At 41.9% G+C, this 26,038-nt stretch overlaps 1 protein-coding gene across 1 annotated transcript in view; it reads right to left on the reverse strand.

Moving 5' to 3' along the window:
- Positions 1-2,958: 2,958 nt before the first annotated feature.
- LOC307130040 (NLR family CARD domain-containing protein 3-like) overlaps positions 2,959-26,038 on the reverse strand; it is a 49,148-nt gene continuing 26,068 nt past the window's right edge. The window contains 3 exon segments of the mRNA XM_079822896.1: positions 2,959-4,492; positions 4,819-4,992; positions 14,456-14,629. Coding sequence (XP_079679022.1) covers positions 4,486-4,492; positions 4,819-4,992; positions 14,456-14,629 — 355 coding nt within the window. The 3' untranslated portion in view covers positions 2,959-4,485.

The raw sequence follows: 26,038 nt of genomic DNA on the forward strand, positions 1-26,038 counted from the left end.
GGGCGTGGGAGGACCTGGACCCTCGGGCGTGGGAGGACCTGGACCCTCGGGCGTGGGAGGACCTGGACCCTCGGGCGTGGGAGGACCTGGACCCTCGGGCGTGGGTGGCCATGGCGGCAACGGCAGTTCACCGGGCCATGGCGGCAACGGGAGTTAATCGGGCCATGGCGGTAACGGGAGTTCATCGGGCCACAGAGGCGGGGCCTTCATGGCCTCCATGTACCCATTGCCCCCCCCCAAAATTTTCTTGGGCGGGACAGCGGGGCCTTGGGCTGGAGCCTGGACGGGGCCTTGGGCTGGAGCCTGGACGGGGCCGTGGGCTGGAGCCTGGACGGGGCCGTGGGCTGGAGCCTGGACGGGGCCGTGGGCTGGAGCCTGGACGGGGCCTTGGGCTGGAGCCTGGACGGGGCCTTGGGCTGGAGCCTGGACGGGGCCTTGGGCTGGAGCCTGGACGGGGCCTTGGGCTGGAGCCTGGACGGGGCCTTGGGCTGGAGCCTGGACGGGGCCTTGGGCTGGAGCATGGACGTGGGCTGGAGCATGGACGTGGGCTGGAGCCTGGACGTGGACGTGGGCTGGAGCCTGGACGTGGGCTGGAGCCTGGACTTGGGCTGGAGCCTGGACGTGGGCTGGAGCCTGGACGTGGGCTGGAGCATGGACGTGGGCTGGAGCGGATGACTCTGGCTGGGTTGTGGTGGGTACTGTGGGGTTGTGGGGCCCCTCCTCCACAGTCCCCACCGTAAAAGAAGACCCAGCCAGCAGAAGAGCAAAGTCAATATATTGGGCCAGGGAAAAATGGATCTTCCCCCCTGGCATCTGTGAGCGGATAGGGTCGTTTAGCCCAAACCTAAAAATGTCCTTGAGGGCCACGTCATTAAAGTCTACCTCATGGCATAGTCCACAAAAGTCCACAACATAGTCCTCAATGGGACGCTGGTCTTGGCGTAGACGTAGCAGAGAAACTGCTGGGTTCATGGTTGAAGGTCGAGTATTCTGTAACGAATCCACTGGAGGCAAGTTGAGAACCCAAGTGCAGTTTATTTACAAGGTGAAACACAGAATCCAATGGTGACTTTGACTTGATGTGACATGACTTGAACTGAAAAAGACTTGACTAAAAAACATGACAGACACTCACCAACAGCGGTTACACATAGTAATACTCGACAAAGACACATGGCAAACATGAGGGCTTAAATACACACACTAATGACAAGACAAGTGACACCTGTGAACAGTGATTAAACAATGAACCAATGACAGGACAAGACACAAGATCACGTGAGGGCATGGGAGTCACATGACAATGAAACACATGACAAAACCAGGAAGCTGACAGAACAAGACAAACTTAGAACCATGACAGTAAACATGAACTAAAAACATGAAACATGAACTAACACCAAAACACCCTGTGACACTCATACTTTCCCAACATTCTTTTCCTCTTCTAAATAATAATGAATCATCATGAGATTAAAACCATTTTACATTTCAACATTATATTAAAATAGTATGAATTAAATAATAATTTTATTTGCTGCAGTTTTCTTGTTTTAGGCTGAGAAGTTATCAATTGCATTCTTTGGAGAATCTATTTGCACATGAAAAGAAAGGTTTGACAAACACAGGTCTGATGGAGAAAGACACAGATTCTCTTTGGTCTGTTAATTTTTTCAGTCTCTTCTGAGACATTAATAAACACACAAAAGTGCAGTGATTGCAAAGTCTGAAGTAAGACCATAGTAAAACACTATATTTTATAAGACATCTATAATTGTGACATCAGACCTGAACCAGTTTTGTCCACCTTCACATTTTACACACAAAGGATTCTAGTGAGATCGTTTCAATTATATTTTAGCTCATCTACTCCAAGATTTCATTCACAAGTTAACGTGACCATTTGTTCTTTTTCTTTGTTGCGTTGTTGCAGCAAAGCAAATAAACAAATGTAACTGGACATTTTTCCTCAGAATTCAAGGTTTTAATTTACAAGCTACTATTTACTCAAGCTAATTTACTCAAGCTCTCTTGAGTACAGAAATAAAATAACCTCTCTTGCTGCGTAGGCAAACAAGGAGAATTTTAAAGCAAGGGATATCATTTCTACTCTACGCTGTTGCTTTCATGTCCCTGATAAGCAATATGGTTGTCTAATTTTCACGCCCCATCAGATTTATACAGTATTCAGTACTATACACTCCCAACATTTCTAAAAGGCAAATAAGAATGGACTTACCATAACAGCTGAAGAAAGAGAAGAAGATCAAACCTCTCGCTTGTGGCAATCCCAATATTTAGCTGAAAAGACACTCGCCACCGGGAGATCACAGAGGACAGGTCATCACTGTAAACTTCCATCCATTTAGCCCAAAAACCGGATGCTAATGGCTTGGTCAAAAGGAATTTTGCGTGTAAGCCTTTTCAGCATTTTGGTGAAGTTCTCTTAATTTATTGATATCTCATTTTAAATCTGACTCCATTAATAATTTTATCTGACTCCAATTTTATGTGACTCCATAAAGTGTTATGTTTAGAGTTTATCAACTGATTTTAAGATTAGTTGCGATTTAATTTAGATCGTTGATTTTCTTTGTATCTTCCTAGTTTTCAATTTCGTTCATCGAGAGACCCAAAATCGCAGAGAAACAGACGCATCCGGACGCGCTTTTACGGACACAAAATGATTACTTCTGAGATTAGTCAGAGGATGCAGAGTGGATATGTTACCTTTAAGTGGTTGCCCATGCTCACTCAACAAAAAGCGTAATTTTTAGTCATATCCACGGACTACAACTTGCTAATCCAGCGATAGTCAGAAAACGGAATATCGCGCACGCTGCGCTCCATGCTTCAGTCGTGCCATCATCGGTGTGATCAATCATAACACTAGATTTTGCGGTAATTAAGGAGTCTACATCGATCCATACTAGAAAAATGATTTCAGAATAATGCAAGATAAGTCAAGATTAACATTTATTTTGGCCAGACAGGAAAAGTAAATAAGTAAACAAGAATCCATGGTACACAACTGATCAGCGTAAAAACATAAAACACAATTGCAAAGCAATATGAAAATAATTTAGTCTGACTCATAGTCTACATGTCGTGTATGTGTGTGCCCCAAAGACACTGACACAGCACCACATGGGGGTTCTGGCTACAGAATTTTCTCCCACTGAAAGCTCTGTTACCCTCGCTTAAATACTCCAGCTAGAACAAAAGGGTTGTAAATATTTGCAACACAAACACCTGGTTTTGGGGGAGTGGATCAGATATATTTGAAGAGACTCCTCAAAAGGAGAACTGAATTCTCATTAGTTTTCAATCTTTCTAATACTACTAGTGACTGCAGTGAAACTGAGACAATTTTACCATTCGCACTGAGACCTTTAAAAAGACATCAAACATGAAAGGGATAAAACAATAGATTTACAAAATACATCATCACTGGTATATCTGGATTTGGTGACTTGAAAACAGGGCAAGGAGAGGGCAAAATGGGGAGGGGGGAGAAATGTTTGTTAGGGTGGTGTCACACAGTTTCTGTGAGATCTTCTCTCAAGATTAGTGACTTTTATTGTTCTATTGCTGGGGTGTGTATCTCAGCTTTTGTCTTAGCACAAAAACCGATCCTTACACTGGCAACTGAAGCCACGCCTTCTTTCTTTGCGTGTGCATTTGGGTGGCATTATGCTAATATTTCCACCGAGTGACATAGCTCTGTGAGGGAGAATCCGATCGAGGTGTTTTATCTGGTCTGGATCTGCCTTCTCTTTTATTCCTGCTACAGACTGTGTGATTTCACCAATCCTGTAAGATCATCACAAATCACACTGAACGACACGGATCTGATGAACTTGGGTACGGCATGTGTGTTACTGTACGATGATGACACCTATTGAATCTCAGGCTACGACACACGTTAGTATAGAAGAATAAACGTCATCAGCATGAGCTAGTACTGAACAAATAGAGCGAGATCAACCGCACTTTGGTCATTGTGGTTTTTATAGGCTACACTAAAGAGAAAGGAAAACATGAAAACGCATCACATGACCCCTTTAATACATTAATACAAATGTAACAACTATTATTATAAACATGATTATACACTCAAGCTTCTATTGTTTGTAAATTAATCTTTCATTAGTCTTTGTCTCCCTCTGCTGGTCCAACACAAACACATTCAGGCTCTATATTCTCTCTGTAACAAAACACACACCTTTTGAGTTTATACTGTGTGTTTATAGAAATAAAATGGTTAATCTGTGAATGAGAAACTGTAATTTGCTGCTGTGAAATAAAAGGTGTTTCACTGCCGCCTCATCAGGTCTGTCAGAGGATCGTTGAAATCTAAATGAAGTCTTAATTTATAACAGTGATGTCACTGCATCTTCAGTCTCTGTTGATTCTGTTGACTGTGAGTCTCTGTAGTGGATCCTTATTCACCATCAGATGAACAGCAGAACATCAGACTCTCCTCTAACACCTAAAATAAAACACACATAGTCACATATGCAGTATGAGACATTAGGTCTGTCACATCTTTTCATAAGAAAACTGAGCACTAACTAGATAAGCTTTATTAATTCATTCTCAAACATGATAATATAGCTTCTATTTGATGCTCAAAGTCACTTTACAAAATCAAAAGATCATGAAAGGTCACTTTCACACAACAGACAGCTGATACAGAACCAGCAGAAATGATCATTACACTCCACTACACATTTCCTTTTATTTCTAGTGAGTAAAATAGCCATTTGAACTTTAATTGAAAATATGATGATGGAAACTGTTAAAAACTATTGTTACCTTAGTTTCTCCAGTCTATAATGTGGATCATCCTTCAGAACAGTGAGCAGCTTCACTCCTGAGTCTCCTAGATTATTCCCGTACAGACTCAGATCTTTCAGGTGTGAGGGGTTTGATCTCAGAGCTGAAGCCAGAGCAGCACAACCTTCATCTGTGACACCACACTTACTCAACCTGTAGAGAACAATGACACACATTAAGTCTATCTCCAAAGCTAAACATGACCACTTAAACAAAATAAATAAATAACATTATGGTGTCAATATGAAATATATATAAATACTAATTAGTTCACGTTGTTAAAATACATCAGTTAGGATTAGAGGAGAGAATATACAGTTTGTAAAGTATAAAAACATTATTTCTGTGGAAAGTCCCATACAACATGGAAACCCAATGTGTGTGTGAGTGAGAGAGAGAGAGAGAGAGAGAGAGAGTGTGTGTGTGTGTGTGTGTGTGAGAGAGAGTGAGAGTGTGTGTGAAAGAGTTTGTGTGTGTGTGTGTGTGTTTGTGTGAGTGTGTGCTTGAGTGTGTGTGCGACATTTCCATTTTCGGCAATTATTCATGACCTTCCATGAATCGTCTGTGTATGTAAAATAAAAATAAAATTAATGTTCAAATGTCAAATCACAGCATATCTGAACTAACTAATGACAAGCTCTGTGGTTTAATAAAAAATAAATGCTGACACACCAGTGAGACGTCAGATAAAACACTGACCCTAGCAGTGGATTAACACACATCAATGGGAGGCAACAATGATTAATAAGTGATTTCCAGGAGCATTTTATTCATTTATAAGTGCAGTTTTGAATGATTACCTGTGTTGTCGTTTGTCAAATACTTCAATGTAACCAATGACTTAAATCAATCAGAACAGTATATACTACAGGGAGTGCAGAATTATTAGGCACGTTGATTTTCTGATCATATTTTTTTTCCAGGCACATTTGACCAATTCCAAACCACAGTAATCCTAATAACTACTATTGATTTAGTATTTAATGATGTATAAGTGATATATAATTGTTCATGAAGGCTGGAAATGAAAATCACCTTATATTCAGGTGTGCAGAATTATTAGGCATGTTTTCTTTTACAGATAAATTGAGCCAAAAAAGAGATTTAACTCAGACTGAAAAGTCAAAAAGTATTAAATGCCCATGATAGGGGTGCAATACTAATGCAATACTAGACATTGCAGTTAAGGCGTGACCATTGGACAGTGAAATGCTTGTTGGGTCAGCAGGGTCAGACAAAAACATGTGGCGGAGAAAAGACACCTATTAACCGCAAAAGAATTAAGAATTAAGGTGAAGAATTAAGGGTGAAACCATCAGGAACCCTTTAGTCTCCAGCGCCACCATTTTCCAGAGCTGCAACCTACCTGGAGTCTCCAGAAGTGCAAGGTGTCAGGATCTCAGAGACTTCAGTTAGGTAAAGAATCCTAAAAAATGGCCCCCACTAAATAAGAATCATAAGCTGAAGTGTTGTAAAATACATGAAGAAGGTTTTTTTATAGGCTTTATGGACAGATAGGTTGAGAGTGACTCTTGAAGGACCAGCACCACATCCTCTAGTACCACTGTTTGAAGAATTCATCTTCCAGAATCTGGCAGTACGTTTTGGGAGTTCATTTTAGTCCATCCTGAAGTCCGTTTTGCAGCGATGGACTAAAAATGAACTCCCAAAACTGCCAGATTCTGGAAGATGAATTCTTCAAACAGTGGTACTAGAGGATGTGGTGCTGGTCCTTCAAGAGTCACTCTCAACCTGTCCATAAAGCCTATAAAAAAAACTGTCCATAAAGTCTATAAAAAAACCTTCTTCATGTATTTTACAACACTTCAGCTTGTGATTCTTATCTAGTGGGGGTCATTTTTTAGGATTCTTTACCTAACTGAAGTCTCTGAGATCCTGACACCTTGCACTTCTGGAGACTCCAGGTAGGTTGCAGCTTTGGAAAATGGTGGCGCTGGAGACTAAAGGGTTCCTGATGGTTTCACCCTTAATTCTTCACCTTAATTCTTAATTCTTTTGCAGTTAACAGGTGTCTTTTCTTCACCACCTGTTTTTGTCTGACCCTGCTGACCCAACGAGCATTTCACTGTCCAATGGTCATGCCTTAACTGCAATGTCTAGTATTGCATTAGTATTGCATCCTTCTCATGGGCATTTAATACTTTTTGACTTTTCAGTCTGAGTTAAATCTCTTTTTTGGCTCAATTTATCTGTAAAAGAAAACATGCCTAATAATTCTGCACACCTGAATATAAGGTGATTTTCATTTCCAGCCTTCATGAACAATTATATATCACTTATACATTATTAAATACTAAATCAATAGTAGTTATTAGGATTACTGTGGTTTGGAATTGGTCAAATGTGCCTGGAAAAAAAATATGATCAGAAAATCAACGTGCCTAATAATTCTGCACTCCCTGTATATAGACTGTTAACAATAACTAAAGCCATCTTTACACTGCAAAGGTGGAACAGAAGCTGCATCTGAAACAGCATAAATGTTCATTTTATAATTTGAGTAACATTAAACCGTCTGTAAATAAACATTTATGCTATTTCAGAAGCAGCTTCTGTTCCAACTTTGCAGTGTAAAGATGGCTTTTAAAGACGTCATATTCCGACTACACAGATAAAACAATCTTACATCCATTTATTAATTATTTTAAAGGTGTAATGAACTGGCTTTTTTACTTTTTTATACTGTTGTCTGACGTCAACTTATGACGTTCGCGTGGTTTTTACATTCAAAAAACATTATAATGAATAAGTAATAGGCTATTTTCTAATAGGCTCTCTGAAGAAACGGTCGGTTTTGATGGGCCGCACTGAAGACTTGGAAGTAAACGCCCACGGCTAGGATTGGATAAGATTTGCATATTTAATGAGCTTCAGCTCCTCTCAGTACATGTGGGAATTGTTTTGAAAACGTCTGGAGAAACGCTCACAGGACCTGCAAAATATCTTTATCAAACAAACACAAAGATTCGTCTCTCATCCACCCGCGATTGATTGGAATGTTGTCGCCTGAATATAACCATGAACCGTACACACACACACACACACACACACACATACACACACGTGCGCGCGCAAGAAAGGAATGTTATTTCACTATTTAAGATAGCCCGTCGGCAGGCTGAAAAACACATAGCCCCGGGACGTTGGGCTTTTAAAAAAGTCAAGTCCGAGCCTTAGCCCATAATGTTACAAGTCCGAGTATGATCACGAATCAAGCAATAACACTTCAAATAGAGGATTCTCCAGCCTGTGACTGCGTGCTAAGGTATGTAATCAATAGATTTCAAACTATCTGTAACAATGCAAATCCAGTCTCGACCTGTACCTTGTTTACAATCGATTCCGTGGTGAAATGAAGCGAACAAACGCGCAATGTCTTACGCACGTGAGCTGGAACCGGCATGTTTATTGCTCGGTAGCGCGACCTGTTTAGCTCCACGAGTCGGTGGGCGGGGCTTGAGGCGGTGCGTCTGCATCCTATTACGTCAGTGGTCGACATATTCAGAGATCTCTCGTTTTCTGGGCCTGGTGTCAATAAAAGCTTTTCTTTGACTAACAAGGACGTTTTCAGCTCTGAAACTTACAGGATATTCTTATATCGCGATTAAATTTTATATATCAAAGGCTCAAAGGAAAGTTGATTTCTCAATTCATCACCCCTTTAATGCTTTTTATGCATTAGAAAATGAAGCCTTCATATGATCTTAGCAGCATGATGAGTAAATTATATTAACTGGAATAAACTGATCAGAAAGGGAGCAGAGAATGTGACCAATCGTGAGGCTGTCCATAACTTGGGTCTAGCGCGAGTGTAAGCGAACTTATAAATTTATTCTATTACATAAATATTTTGAAACACATACATAAATTAAAACTATGAATAAAATAATTATGAAATATATAAAATAAGTATATGCCAACACTTTTATATGACCTAATAAATAAATATAGACTGTAAGCATTGAAATAAATGATTTTGTGATTTTTTTAATTATTATTTTGTTAATCTGTAATCTTAAATCTTCCAGAAAAAAAGATTACTTTTTTTTTTTAAAGTGCAAAAACGTCTCGGGTTATGACTGTAACCCTTGTTCCCCGAGAAGGGAACGAGACACTGCGTCGTCGAGTGACAACACTCTGGGAACGCCCACAGCGTTACGCATCTGAAGTATGAATGAAATCAAGCCAATCTGATTGGTGGTGCGTCGTGACGTAGTAGATGACGGCATACCCGGAAGATACAAAAAGGAAGCTGATGCAAACACACACTAGCTCTTTTGCGATGAAGCAATCGCTCTAATCGTGATAGGTGTGGCGACGAGACGCAGTGTCTCGTTCCCTTCTCGGGGAACAAGGGTTACAGTCATAACCCGAGACGTTCCCCTTCGAGGGAACTCGAACTGCGTCGTCGAGTGACAACACTCTGGGAACGTTAATACCCACTAGGCCACACCGAAATCACCCCACGTCCCAGTGTGAAGCTGGAGACCCAGGCACACTCAGGACGCAAGAACGCGAGCACCAGGCGTCACCGGGAGGTGCAGACTGTAAAAACGTATGAAGGTGTGCGGGGTGGCCCCCCCGGCCGCCTCGCATACCTCTTGAAGCGAGACGCCAGAAAGGAGGGCCACTGAGGAAGCTATGCTCCTGGTGGAATGGGCCCTCACGGCCATGGGGGAAGGCAAATTGCGCACCCCATAAGCCGTGGCTATAGCCTGGACGATCCAGTTACTGATCGTCTGAGTTGACGCAGGCAGCCCCTTCTTGGGTGAGCCAAAGCACACCAACAACTGGTCTGACCTCCTCCAATGGGAAGACTTCTCTAGATAAATACCCAGAGCTCTGACCGGGCAGAGCAGATGAAGTCTCCCCTCTTCCGCCGTCAGGTGGGGAGGGGGATGGAAAGCCTGAAGAACCAGAGACCGGGCTCCCTGAGATGGAACCTTGGGAATGTAACCCGGTCTAGGGTGAAGAATGGCCCTTACTCTGCCAGGGGCAAACTCCAGGCAGGTTGGCGTGACCGCCAAAGCCTGGAGATCTCCCACTCTCCTCAGAGAGGTAATGGCGAGTAGAAAGGCCACCTTCAAGGTCAGGTTCTTAGGCTCAGCCAGCTCCAGTGGCTCGAAGCGGGCCTCAGCCAGCCCTTCCAGAACCACCGCCAGGTCCCAGGTTGGGGCTCTGGAGCGAGCTACCGGCCTCATCCTCCGAGCCCCACGGAGGAACTGTACAACCAGGTGGTGCTTCCCCAAAGGTCCATCACCTAGAGGTGCGTGGAAAGCCCCAAGGGCAGCCACGTACACCTTCAGGGTGGACGGGGTAAGACCAGCGGAGAAGCGATCTTGGAGGAACTCCAGCACTGAAGCCACTGGGCAGTTAACTGGATCCACCTCACGCTCTCTACACCAAGTGGAAAATACGTTCCACTTGAGGCTGTACAGTCTCCTGGTAGAAGGAGCCCTGGAGCTGAGTAAGGTCTCGACTACCTCTGCTGACAGGCCTGCCTCTAGGTACCGAGCCCCCTCAGGGGCCAGACCCAGAGGCTCCACAACTCCGGCCTGGGGTGAAATATTGTGCCCCCTGCCTGAGAGAGCAGATCCCTCCTCAGAGGAACCTGCCACGGAGAGCCGTCTATCAGAGCTATGATGTCCGAGAACCATACTCGAGTGGGCCACCGGGGTGCTACTAAGAGCAGGCTGATGCCCTCCCGGCGGACCCGCTCCAGAACTCCCGGGAGCAGAGTGATCGGGGGAAATGCGTACAGACGCAGCCTCGGCCACGTCTGCATCATGGCGTCCAGTCCCAACGGGGCTGGATGCCTGAGAGAGAACCACAGTGGACAGTGGGACGTCTCTCGAGACGCGAACAAGTCCACTTCCACTGGGCCGAATCTCTCGCACATGGCCTCCACCACCTCTGGGTGGAGTCGCCACTCCCCGGGCCTCAGCCCCTGCCTCGACAGGATGTCTGCTCCCTGGTTTTGGTCCCCGGGAATGTATATCGCCCTGAGGGACGATAACTTCCCCTGGGACCACAGGAGGATTTGATGCGCCAGTCTGCATAGAGGGCGCGACCTCAAACCCCCCTGGTGATTGAGATACGCGACAACCGAAGTGTTGTCTGAGCGTATCAGGACATGGTGGCCACGGAGGTCCGGGTAAAAGCTCCTCAGAGCCTTGTAGACCGCCAGCATCTCCAGGCAGTTGATGTGCCATGAAGAATGCCGGGTCTCCCACAGACCTCTCGCAAAGCGGCCTTCCATGACCGCGCCCCAACCAGTGAGGGAGGCATCTGTTGAAACGGCCTTCCGGCAACATGATGCTCCCAGCACTGGCCCCTGGGACAGGAACCAAGGTTTCCGCCATATGACGAGGGAACGAAGGCATCTGCGCGTTACCCTGATCATACGAAACGGATTTCCCCTCGGGGAAAACCCCTTGGCCCTCAGCCACCACTGTAGGGGTCTCATATGCAGCAGGCCAAAAGGTATCACGTTGGACGCTGCTGCCATGAGCCCCAGCAGTCTCTGGAACTGCTTCACAGTGAGGCTGCGGCCTGACTTCACTCTGGAGACGTTCGCCAGTATGGATTCCACGCGTGCGGGAGACATACGTGCCCGCATTGACGTGGAATCCCATACGACTCCCAGGAACGTGGTCCTCTGGGAGGGCGTCAACACGCTTTTCTTCGTGTTGAGTCTCAGCCCCAAGCACCTTATGTGGGCCAGAACGACATCTCGATGCCGAACCGCCATCTCGCGCGATCTGGCCAATATGAGCCAGTCGTCGATGTAATTTAGTATACGGATGCCCTGGAGTCTCAGCGGAGCCAGTGCTGCATCCATACACTTGGTGAAGGTGCGAGGGGAGAGTGCCAGGCCGAAGGGAAGAACCCGATATTGGTACGCTTCGCCCCCGAAAGCGAACCTCAGGAACCTCCTGTGGGTTGGAAGGATGGAAATATGGAAGTATGCGTCCTTTAGATCTATCGTGACAAACCAGTCCTCGGACTGGATCTGACTCACGATGGCTGGAATTGTGAGCATCCTGAACCTGAATCTCCTCAGAGACCGATTCAGAAGCCTGAGATCTATTATCGGACGCAACCCACCATCCTTCTTGGGAACTATAAAGTACTGGCTGTAGAACCCGGAGTCCCTGTTCGCCAACGGAACCCGCTCTATGGCTTCCTTGGCTAACAGGGCCTGTACTTCTTGTTCCATAACCCGAACCTGCTCTGGGCCAACCACAGTCCGGACCACCCCGTTGAACTTCGGGGGAGGAGAACCGAACTGCAGTCTGTAACCCAGCTCTACAGTCTGCAGGACCCATGTAGATACACTCGGAAGGCATGTCCATGCGCCAAGATAATCTACTAAGGGAACCAGCCTCTCGAGGCTGGCCACGGGTGTCAACCGAGCCTCGTTCCCGATCCCCTGAAGCGGCTGACCGGCAGGGAGAAGTCGGGAACGATTTTCGGTGGGTGCACACGTTTGCTGTCCAGCCGCAAGTCCTGTTGGAGGCAGCGAAGACAGCACGCGTGTGCGGGAGATCAGTGAGGCCCGAAGCGTCTGTGACGGCGGGAACACAGCACTGATCTCCCGAGAGCTCCGGGGGGAAGACGACCTCGGTCGTTCCAACCCGGGGGGGGCAGCTCTGAGCGATCCAGCCGCAGCTAGGACCGCTTAGTGGCAGCCTTCTTCGCCTGAAGGACGGTCCTCAGATCGACCTTAGGCTCTGAAGGCTTGCCACGAGAGCGCCGCCTCTTTTGCCAAGCTCCCTCGGGAGGGGCGCGAGAAGCAACGCTCTCCTTCTGCACCTGCCGGTGCGAGGAGCTAGCAGACGGCCGAGGCTGTCCCTTTGAGACAGCCTTCCCCGAAGAGCTGGATCGACGAGGGAGATACTGCTGGAAGGCCGCCGCCTGTTTTCTCACCTCCTGGAACCTCTCGACGACGGTGTTAACCGCACCGCCGAAAAGCCCAGAAGGCGAGACCGGGGAATCCAGGAGAAAGTGTTTCTCTCTCTCCTTCATCCCCGACAGGTTTAACCAAAGATGCCTCTCCACACACACCATACCTGCCATGGAGCGGCCGATGGAACGGGCCGTCTCCTTGGCGATGCGGAGAGACAAATCGGTGGCCTTCCTGAGTTCGAGGACATCGTCCGGAGACGGGCCCCCGCCCTCGTCGAGCTCCTTGAGGAGGTCGGCCTGGTAGGCCTGCAACACCGCCATAGTGTGCAGGCAACTACCAGCCCGCCCAGCCGCCATATATGCCCTCCCAACCAGCGCTGATGTATCGCGCGCTGGTTTGGCGGGCAATACCGGGGTCTTCAGGGACGAAGCGGCCTCGGGAGAAAGGTAGCTCGCGAGAGCCTCCTCTACCCTAGGCAGTGTCCCATAACCCTGTTCGGCCGCCCCCAGCACATTACCGAAGTCGAGTACTGGAGGGCTGGTTAATCTGGCCGAATAGGGTTTATCCCAAGACCTACACAACTCATTGTGTAGGTCCGGGAAAAAAGGCAGACCCCGGCGTGGAGGTTGAGGCTTGCGCCTGAAGAACCGTTCATCCAGCTTACTGGGCGGCTGGATTTCCGGTTCTTCCTGTGGCCAATGGATGTTTAACTTGGCCACGGCGCGGGACAAAACCTCCACTAGCTCCTCTGGAGCGGGTGCGTGAAGCGATGGCTCAGGCTCCACTGTACCCGCCTCGACGCTCAGCACATCCGACTCCTCAGAGCCAGATAGCTGAAGCATCGGGTTCTCCACCCCGCGGGAAGAAGCCGCATCGCGGGCTTCCGCACGGGGCGGGAGAACATCGGAATCCTCGGACGAGGATAGGGAAGGTGCCTCAGCAGTCCCATATCCCGTCACGAGGTCCCGCTGCGAGCCCCATGATCTACGGCGCCGCCGTGCCTCAGCAACAGCGGGCCCAGAACCCTGGGGCTCGCGGGCTTGGCCGGTCTCGCCGAACACAGCCAGCCGTGAGCGCAACACCCTGAGCGGCAGCTTCTCACACTCGCTACAGGCGGCTCCCTCGAGAGCCGCCTTAGCGTGCTGCACGCCCAGGCATTGTACACACAAAAGGTGTGTGTCCGTGCCCGAAAGGAATCGCGGACACGGGTGCACACACCTTGTGAACTGTTGCTCACTAGCCATCTTGTACTTGGATATATGTGACAAACAACACCAAATAGACAGACAATTTTTACATATAGCGCTTCGCTGAAGAGCAAAAAAGCTAGTGTGTGTTTGCATCAGCTTCCTTTTTGTATCTTCCGGGTATGCCGTCATCTACTACGTCACGACGCACCACCAATCAGATTGGCTTGATTTCATTCATACTTCAGATGCGTAACGCTGTGGGCGTTCCCAGAGTGTTGTCACTCGACGACGCAGTTCGAGTTCCCTCGAAGGGGAACATCATTCATGCATTAGAGGGTTAAGAATAAATTAAATTATAAAATTCACAGTGTGACGTGTAGGTGACGCTCATTTGCAATAACGCCACCGGCCTCGCAACATTCTCTCACGGCTCTCGCCCGCCCTGCTTGTCACACACAGAGACTCAGTTTCATGTCAGAGTCACATATGATCTTACCCCAGTTCATCCAGTTTACAGTGAGGATTCTCCAGTACAGCAGAGAGCAGCTTCACTCCTGAGTCTTGTAGTTTATTAAATGACAGATCCAGTTCTCTCAGGTGTGAGGGGTTTGATCTCAGAGCTGAAGCCAGAGCAGCACAACCTTCATCTGTGACACCACAACCACTCAACCTGTAGAGAACAATGACACACATTAAGTCCATCTCCAAAGCTAAACATGACCACTTAACCCCTAGGAGTCTGAGCTGTTTTGGGGCCTTTTAGAAGTTGACATGCTCTGACATTTGTGCATTTTTCAGTTGCTTATAAACATATTAATGGCAAAAGTGTAATTACACTTTATTCAGCACAAACTGGGCTACCATAATATGTGAGCAACATGTATGTACATGCATGTATTTTTGAGAGAATAATGTTTATGCATAATTTTTGAAAAAATGAAAAAAATTGTTTTAAAATTAAGGCTTCAAAACACACAATAGATATGTGTTCACAAGCCCTTTGATTATTGGGTGTTTTTGTTTAGAGTTTTTGCTTTACACTGATGTGAGAATCATTGAGCCTACTCATTCACATAAAACAATATATTCATTTACAATTTGTAAAACACTTTTTCTTTACTCAGGCCTTATGCGAGTAGGTGTGAACGAACCATGAATAATAATGTGATCACTCCTGAGAAACAAAGACCTGCATAATAATGAGCTGCATAATAAATGAGCTTTAGGTAGGCCTACTAGATTTTAGGTTTACTAGATAAGTACAGTAACAGTAAAAAAATATATATAGTTTTCTGGGGGGAAAATCTAAATGTTTTTTAATTAAAGTTTTTACCTAAAGCAAGCTAAATGATCTGCCAAAAAAGAAACAAGATTTCAATCAGAAATGTTTTTGAAAGAAGAGCTAAAAAAACAGTAATATTGTGACAATTGGTAATGATGAATGTTATAAGTAAAATATTTGGGATTATGCAATGCAATTATGATTTCAAATAGTATCTGGTGACTTTAGGTTGATTGGGACACTTTTTCCCAGTCATTTCAATAACAAATATTTTCTGAATCATTTGTAAACGATCAAATACACAAAATACTCAAATATCATTTCGAGCTTCAGTCAGAAACACGTGAAATGCATGAGCCAGCGCTAAGGCTATTGTCTGCTATATTGGTATCAAATATACAAATATATGTATTATACCAGTGTGTTAAATTATATTAAATATATTAAAAACATTGATTAAAATTAAGATACAATTTATACAAAACTAAATTCAGTTTAACCCTTGTGTTATGTTGCGGGTCAATTTGACCCGTTTTGATTTTTAAGTTGTCTGAAATATCAGTTAACCTATGTTTTTCATCTTTAAACTTTGTGACTTTTTTTGGACACTAAATTTTTCAACCAAATATCGAAATAAATCTAATTATTAAACTAAATTAACCATATAAACTAAATTACTGCTCTAATTACTGATCTAAAGCCCACACTGTCACTGTATGATAATTGAAATGAACTGATGACATCAGCGTTTTCTCCAGAATGGCTAGACGGTTGAATAAAATTATGCTGCATTATTTTCCTGTTTAACACTGTAAAGCTGCTTTGAAACAATCTGTATTGTTAAAAGCGCTATATAAATAAAGTTGACTTAACTTGACTTTTTCTCATTTAGGGTCATGAACATGCATGCAAAGTTTCAACACACTGATGTGTTTTGACATATACACACACAATTACTGTTACGTTCGTGATGTTCACGGGTCAATTTGATCCGCATATTTTAATGTTTTAAGGAAAATGTAGAGACCCAAAATAATAAAATTTCTTGGTTATATTTTGTTATTTTAGTTTTTTACTAACATATGAAGCTAAAAAAATTAGCTTTTCCCCATTTTTTCAATACAGAAATATTTTTTGTATGCCACAAATGGTAAAAATGAGCTATAATTTCTTTTTTCAATCTATCTGAAATACTATCTAACCTACATTGTTTTTCTTGAAATTGTGTGACCTTTTCTCATTTAGGGTCATTAACATGCATGCAAAGTTTCAGCATGCTGATGCGTTGTGAAATGTGCATATCAAAATTTTACACACTCTTGCTGTTTGTGGGTCAATTTGACCCATATAGGACAGCTATTCAAAAGCAACTGTACAGACACAAAATACAAAACACTCTGTGCATCTCAGAGCTCTTCAACTCTAGTCCTGAAGTGCCAGTGTCTTGCTGAGATTAACAACTTCATGAAGCAGTGTTTTGAAATTTGCCATCACTGTATAAGTCGTAAAAGTAAAGTTTAAAACAAGTAATAGAAGTTTATGAACATGTAAAATATATAACATATATATATATATATATATTCAATTCTAAAACCTCAAGAAAATCAAAGCTAAATATCTGAACAAATTCTGTACCAAATTTTAGGTTGATATCTAAAATAAAAAAAAGATGTTTTTGTGCGCAGTACCAACGTTTTCCACTAGATGACATGTAGACTCTTCGATTTCCATATATGGTTTGAGTGATCTGAACGTTATATTTTCATACTTTTAAAAATATCTATGAAGTAGACATCCTATTCAGAAGTAGTTTGGGTAGTAATGTTCATATTTGATTTGAATTAAATCTCTAAAATGCATATAAAAAACGATATGGAAAGAGTCAGAGCGCGCGTTATCGTTTGGCACTGCATCACAAATGACGAATCTATCGCTATTTATCTACTGCTCTGTCATCTCTTTTGAAAATCAGTCACCAAATATGAAAATTAGAGTCTGAAAGCTTTAAAATGCTATATAGTTGGTCAAGATTACTTTAGGTTTAGACTAAGATATTATTGTTCTAAATGTATAAAGGCAAGTGTCCTACGGGCCAATCTTAAAAATAGTGGTTAAATGTATTTTTATAAATCGTAAATTCAGATATTTATTCTTTGTAATGTGTGAAAAGTATTGATATTAAAAGTGAATTGTTTGTACCTGATTGTATGTGTTTTTTCATTGTATGATTTTTGGGGAATTGTATTGAATCCAATTAGGGTCAATTTGACCCGGACCATAAGGAGTGTAAACAGAAATCGAACAATGCATGAGGGTTAAAGAAAGCAATTAACATTCTAAAAAACAAACAAAAAAACAACAACATAGGGTATAATATTTAAACATCAATATGAAGCAAAATTCGTTTTAAAAACATTGATTAAAATTTAGATACAATTTATACAAAACGAAATTCACTGTAAAAAAGGAAATTAAAACTCAAATATTTTGTCCATCTTAAGTTAATTTATGAGACGCGTGCAATGCAGCGCTAAGGCTATTGTCTGTTATATTGACTTCTTATAAAATAAGAAGCAACTATATTAAAAACATTGATTAAAATTAAGATACAATTTATACAAAACAAAAACAGGCCAAATAAATCTTGTCTAAACAGTCTTGCATCATGTTACATCAGGATTTATATTTAAACAGTCTTTTTGCATTTAATATTCACAGATGCTAACTGAGCCTTTTAAAATTACCCTACCTTACAATGAACTCTCAATCAGCTTTCCATGAGGAGAATTATTCCAGGATTATTACTCAAAGCGATGTATCTGACCCATAGCTTCACTAGTTGTGTTTGTATGAGTTGATGTGTGTGTGGGCGTCGACGCATGGATTGCCTGTATTTGATAATGAATGAGCGCGTGGCCCGTGGGCGTGGCCGCATTAGCGGGTAATGAGGCAGTAATGAGTTGACTGATATCTCCCACTTTTCACACAGATTACATAAACACAGAATATTTGTTTTCGTTTTGATTTACACGATTTAAAACCTGACATGTCAACCTTTCTTTAGACATTTGTCTCATGTTTGTGTGTCAAGTTCTCACTAAGCTAGAGGTCATTTTCTGAAGAGAATCAGATTAGACATCATTGAGAGAGAGGCTGAAGATCGCGAATCATGTTTGTTTCCCTTATTTTGAAAAAAGCACAACAATTTGTTTTTATTGTGACTGTACACAAAAAAAAATAGAAACTTAACAGATTATAATGATGTTTAACACTTGCCTGAATGATAAAAAAAACGACAGAGTTATTTGAGTCTCTTTGGCACTTATTAGAAAAAAAGCAAGCCAATCACGCCGGCATGACGGCCAACTCGAGAGGTTTAAACAAAATGAATAAATAACAATGCTGTCAATATGAAATATATATAAATACTCATTAGTTCACGTTGTTAAAATTAGGGATGCACCGAATCCAGATTTTTGGGGTTCGGCCGAATCCACTGGTTAAGATTTGGCCGAATCCGAATCCGAATCCAAAACCGAATACCAAATCCTACTCCCATCCTCAAACCATTATCACAGTAAACACATTAAAAAAGTAAACAACGTCCACAGCAGTGTAGGGATGCTACTGACCATTTACCCGTTAACCGAAAGTAAGAACTTTGACGATTAATACTATCAGTTAAACGGTTTAAATGTTTTTAACGCTTTTTTTTTTTTTTTTGATGCATGGTTAAGAAATATGCTGTGTATAGCGTTATTTGTTCACTCATGGAGCGTGTCGATATGTGCAACCACAAACCAGATCTCGCAAAATGAAGCAATGGAAAAGCTTACTGTGTTGGACCATTTCGACAGAAAAATACAGCAGTAGTACAAACTCTGACTGGTGGAAAGCAAATGAAAGGCGATTCCCGAGGCTGGCCACTCTAGCGAGGCGTTATCTCTGTATTTCCGGGACATCAGTGCCATCTGAAGCCTTTCGTAGTGTGGTTTTGGTAAAGTTGACTAAAGTAAACATTGTCGCGTATGTTCTTCTCGCCGCTGTTTCCTGATGGTTTATAGAAAAATTACCCCGAGGCATCTTCTGTTGTTTCAAAGAACAGCACAACGGAGAGCGCAGGGGGCTTGCGCTGCGGAGACAGAAGGATTGAGAGGTTGTTTTCTGCTGCGGGTTTAACTGTCAACAGGCTGCGCTCCAGAGTAACCCACATCAATTAGACAGGTTACTTAAAAAACAAACAAACAAAAAAACATACAAGGTGTGGATTGAGGTAGCCTAGGCCTGCTATTTTTATTTGAAAAAAAAAAAAAAAAATAGCAATTCTGGTTCTTCAAAGCTTACGGATTCAGTGTATTTTCGGTTTGTCATCTTAATTTGGTAATTATTTAAGTGAAAAATATTTAGTGTAGGCCTATTTATTTTATTCTTTTTATTTATATTTTATCTGATCTGTATGCGGCTATTTGCATGGTAAAATAAAATACATTTTGGCTGCTGTCTGTAGATTCCCTCATGCACAACTCGTATTCTTTCGGATGTTTCATTCGCAAATGTTTTAACAGCGGCTGTTGTGTAGGGTGCTTGCCACCACGAGACAAATCGGCATTGCAAATTGAACATGTAGCTCGACTTGAATCGCCTTCTTTTGACTTAAAGTACTGCCACGTTTTCTTTTCATGAGTTCCATTTTCACTTTCAATGGCGAAATTCATAATTGCGGTAAAGTTAGTTTAACGTTTGACGTTCGTTAGACATTCAGTTTCGTACCCATTAAACTCTCTGCGCATTTCATATTTTCAGCTCAAAGCAACTCAGATATGCATAAACCAAGGGTGTCCAAAGTCCGGCCCGCAGGCCAAATGCGGCCCGGGGATGAATTTCAAACGGCCCGCAGCGCGTCTATTAAAATGTATTATATGTGGCCCGCCACGGATCATTTACAAATCATGCAGTTTCACGATGTCACCGCAAGGTGGCAGTACTAGATTTAGGCCAGGGAAACAGCCCCCAAAGCGGAACGAAACAGCGCGACTTGTGCTCTGCGCAACTCACGCGAGCTCTGACTCTGAACAAATGTGTTTACCAGCTGAGTGTCTCGATCACGCAGCCCGTGAGAAGTGTTCGAGTTCGGCACAGAGGTCTCCGTTACGAGATGCAAATCTCTCGGTGATTTGATTTAATTTCCAGTTAAACAGCGCTGACTTAATCAACAACACTAACGTGCAAATCAGCTGAGCCGATTCAAAATACTTTTCAAACAACAATTCGCATTTCGAATTTATCATGGATTTACTGTAGTAACACTACCTGTAACCATGGTAATTTGTCAGAAATGTAGGTTAATATCAAATTTTATTTAATTTGTAATGTAGACATGTATTAAATGACTAATAAAGGCCAAATTGCAGACTATTTTTTGTCATAAACTTGCAGTTTTGTGCATTTGAATTTATATGTAGACTAAATACCATTCTACAGGGAGTGCAGAATTATTAGGCACGTTGATTTTCTGATCATATTTTTTTTCCAGGCACATTTGACCAATTCCAAACCACAATAATCCTAATAACTACTATTAATTTAGTATTTAATAATGTATAAGTGATATATAATTGTTCATGAAGGCTGGAAATGAAAAACACCTTATATTCAGGTGTGCAGAATTATTAGGCATGTTTTCTTTTACAGATAAATTGAGCCAAAAAAGAGATTTAACTCAGACTGAAAAGTCAAAAAGTATTAAATGCCCATGAGAAGGATGCAATACTAATGCAATACTAGACATTGCAGTTAAGGCATGACCACTGGACAGTGAAATGCTCGTTGGGTCAGCAGGGTCAGACAAAAACATGTGGCGGAGAAAAGACACCTGTTAACTGCAAAAGAATTAAGAATTAAGGTGAAGAATTAAGGGTGAAACCATCAGGAACCCTTTAGTCTCCAGCACCACCATTTTCCAAAGCTGCAACCTACCTGGAGTCTCCAGAAGTGCAAGGTGTCAGGATCTCAGAGACTTCAGTTAGGTAAAGAATCCTAAAAAATGACCCCCACTAGATAAGAATCACAAGCTGAAGTGTTGTAAAATACATGAAGAAGGTTTTTTTATAGGCTTTATGGACAGATAGGTTGAGAATGACTCTTGAAGGACCAGCACCACATCCTCTAGTACCACTGTTTGAAGAATTCATCTTCCAGAATCTGGCAGTACGTTTTGGGAGTTCATTTTTAGTCCATCTCTGCAAAACGGACTTCAGGATGGACTAAAATGAACTCCCAAAATGTACTGCCAGATTGACTGCCAGCAGGATCAAAAGTCAGATCCTGCTGACCCAACGAGTATTTCACTGTCCAATGGTCATGCCTTAACTGCAATGTCTAGTATTGCATTAGTATTGCATCCTTCTCATGGGCATGGGACTTTTTGCCTTGTGTGCACTGCAAAAAATGTATTTTTGTCTTGTTTCTAGTCTAAATATATCAAAACATTCTTAAATCAAGATGTTACTAGATAAGATAAATGACATCAGATATTTTTTCTTGTTTTCTGGAAAATAAAATAAAATTGAAGTGAGTTTTTTTTTTAAACAAGCAAATATATCTGCCAATGGGGTAAGAAAAATAATGTTTCTGTTTGGAATCTTTAAGGAAGATTTTGGAAGATTATTTTTCTAATCCATTGGCAGATAATTTAGTTTGTTTCAAGCTAAAACTCAATTCATTTAGATTTTTTCCCCCAGGAATCAGTAATTTTCCTCAGTAAAAGCATCTTGATTTTTAGATATTTGGACTGGAAAAAAGACAGAAATACCAAGTCACAAAAACATGTTTTGTAGTGTGGTTTTACCTGTGGTGATCTAAATAGAGCACTTTTTAAATTTAAATAAGAATAGAGTTCTAACTCTGTAATAATATTAAAATTTCACCCATTAAAACTTTTTGGTTGATGAAAGTTTTGTTGATGAAAATCTGTCATGTTTCAAAGAAACAAAACATGTCATTATATATATATATATATATATATATATATATATATATATATATATATATATATATATATATATATATATATATATATATATATATATATATATAAAATAGGCTAGAAAAGGGACCGGCCCCCGGGTATGTCCACAATATCGAATCCGGCCCCCTTTAAAAAAAGTTTAAAGCATAAACCAAAGTCCTTTAGGTTGCACAAGGCTTAATTCTGGCAGATAAAATATATAATAATTACCCGTATAAATCATTTAAACAATTTAACTATACGACATTATGTTATCAAACTAATGCTACAATGTTCAGAAAAACATCCCTTTTATTGCACAAGGCTCCGTTTTTGGAATTAGCATTTCCCATATTTTATAATAATTTTAGAAAGTTTAATATATGCAATACCGTAATTCCATTAAACGACAACACTGTTTGGCCAAAAAGTATCAAACCTACTGTAAATTACTCAGAATATTATTCTCTATGATGCACAAGGCTTGTTTTTCACATTATTTATCAGGTATTTTTTTACAAGGCATGTTTAATCCGATTATTAATCTGGTATTGTTCATTTACAGTACTGAACCTATTTAAATCCATTAAACGACAACACCGTTTGGCCTAAAGGACTCAAACCTACTGTAAATTACGCAGAATATTATTCTCTATGATGCAAAAGGCTTGTTTTTCACATTATTTATCAGGTATTTTTTTTACAAAACATGTTTAATCCGATTATTAATCTGGAATTGTTCATATACAGTACTGAACCCGTTTAAATCCATTCAACGACAACACTGTTTGGCCTAAACGTATCAAACCTACTGTAAATTACTCAGAATATTATTCTCTATGATGCACAAGGCTTGTTTTCACATTATTTATCAGGTATTTTTTTACAAGGCATGTTTAATCCGATTATTAATCTGGTATTGTTCATATACAGTACTGAACCCATTTAAATCCATTCAACGACAACACTGTTTGGCCTAAACATATCAAACCTACTGTAAATTACTCAGAATATTATTCTCTATGATGCACAAAGCTTGTTTTCACATTATTTATCAGGTATTTTTTTACAAGGCATGTTTAATCTGATTATTAATCTGGTATTGTTCATATACAGTACTGAACCCATTTAACGAAAATAGTAGTTTTTTTCCTCTGGTGATTCGCATTTGTTATCATTGTACGCTCCTGAGCGTTTCCTAAAACATGGCGGTGACTACCCATAATGCAATGCGCAATGACGTAGTTTCCCAGACTCTACTGAACACGTGAGCTGACTAGGGAACACCAACATGGCGGCTTCACTCTTTATGACGTCATGAGCAATCCAGTCATTTATATAGATCAGTGGTTCTAACACACAGTTCAACAGGCAGATCAGATCCATGGGTGGCTCGCCATGTATGCACTTAAATTGCATCTGGTGTCCGGAATGGATCACTCTCGAAGATGATCTCAATCTCTCAAAAAAACCCAGCCTTGTAAAAACACAAGGCAGAAACAATATTCAATCTTCAATTCAAACTCTCATACACAAAATTAGAGATGCTCCGATCAGCATTTTTGGGGCCAATCACCGATCACCAAGATCATGATCTGCCAATTGCCGATCACTGCCGATCACAGAATGGCAGGGGAATGGGAATCTTTTATCTATAATCTTGCAGATTTTGCACCATTTGTAGAAATGAAACTAACTCTAAATTAACTGTATTGAGAAAAAAAAACTATAGAAATAGGCTAGAGTCAAGATCTTGAAGAACCACCAAGTGTTTATTTTAGAAAATGAGATAACTTAAGGCTACTGTAGGCCATCTTTCCCAAATAAATGTATATAATAAATGTATATAATTATCTCACCTAAATATTTGATCATGCAGTGGATTTTTGTTTTTAATGACAAATTTTCAGGTAGGTCTAACATTAGTATTGAGGTAAGAAATACTAAAGACATTTAATAAGAAATCAAATGTAAATTAATATTGGTCTTCCCTGAATAAATTAAATTAGATTAATCCTTACACTTAAGGTTGCAAAAGTTAGTCATTCAAGAGCAGTGCGTGTCATAAAGGTTCATCAAACAACACAAGACAAGAGAAACTCAGAGACAGCAGCAGTTTATTCAACAGCTGTCACTTTAAGAGCGAACACGGATACGGTTACATGCAGTTGCACAAATGTTCACTCGCAAGTCACGACGGGGTTTACATGCATACTCGTCAAGATGGTAATTTAGTACTTACATTTGTGTGTATCTGACCATTTCAGCGCAATTTGTTCTCGCAAGCTTTTTGTGAGATGGCCTGTGTGTGTGTGTTTGTGTGCGCGTGAGCGCACATGCTCACGGTCTGGAGAGCGCGCAAGTGCGGAGTGGTTTGAACACTGGCAAGACTTTAAAAAAAATGCAAATGATAAACTTTAGTGACGATGCGACACTGCCTCGATTGTGCAAGTGGCAAATCCTGTCAACAGTGGCAAATCCTGTCAACTGTGCAGCTCGATTTTAGTGCAGATGCGATGCGCTGATGTGAAGACATTTGAGCATTTTGAAAGGGAGAGAGAGAGCACGCGCACGCAGTGATTCACTCGCGCTGTTTGTGAACTTACGTCTCACAGAAAGTTTTCAAATGACTGCGCAAGTTATTTAATATAGAAATATGAATTGTACCTCACCTTCAGCATTATAATTATTTTACCAGTGCCGGAAAAAGAGAATGAGACGGTGTCGCTGCATGTCATGCCCTAGCTCTCACGGCAGGCAAAGGTTTTTATGTGTCGTCAGCATGCGATCGGTTCATGAGATCGGCATTTTTAGAGACTGCCGAACAATCATCCCAAAGCGATTATCGGCCGATAGAGATCGGTTGCCGATCAATCGGAGCACCCCTACACAAAATGACATGCATGTACTTTAAAGAAAACATTAACTCAATATTTCAACACATATTGAACACATTGACACTTAAATATCACCCTTTGTCACATTTCATCAACTCGTTAGCCTCTACATGTGATTAGCTTTAGCACACGTGCAAACTAGCTCTGGCTTGCACGATATGAACACGGTCTATGCAAACACCAATATCACACACAAAAACACTCTAATAGTTCACTGCAGAGTTTGCAACACTTTTCTTTTTGCATATCAAGCTAATATTTGAGATATGACTCGCCAAGGAAAGAATATAAAAGGAAAGAGAAGTTAATTTCACGATGCTTTAATGCTCCGTGGGTCCGCCACAGCCTCTATTTCCAATACTCCTCCTCGTCCTCTTCTCACTTCGGCGACAGCTTCTCCAAGTTATCGCATCCACTCAGAAATCCAATTCTTTCGTTATATTTAACTCTTACTGTACACTTTGTCACATATCAGCTTTTAGACATTGTTCTGTTTTTTGTCATAAGTCCGAAATGACAAGGATGCAGCCTCACGCAATGCAAAGTCAATGGAGAGCGTTGGATTGCCCCCCCCCCCAGCCCCCGGTGTGGGTGTAGCCTAAATACGCTCTGTCTCTATGGGATTTCTCTGAGTTTTGATCAGCAATTTTAGGAAAACTGTAAGTTGGATCAGTCTGAAAAGAGTCTTTTTGCTTTCCCTCTCTTACTTTAGTCCGATGCAATCTCCAGTCTTAGATCAAATTAAGTTGTTTAAATGAAGGAATTCTCCCAGAGTTGATCATACAGAAATAACAGGGGCTGATCATGATAAACAAGTCACACCATCCGGGTTTAAGTTTATAGCGTGCAGTGACTAGGCTATATTGACAGAAATGGGAGATTAATAAACATGCA

Source organism: Gobio gobio (assembly GCF_949357685.1).
Source record: "Gobio gobio genome assembly, chromosome: 8".
In the NCBI taxonomy this organism is placed as follows: Eukaryota; Metazoa; Chordata; class Actinopteri; order Cypriniformes; family Gobionidae; genus Gobio; species Gobio gobio.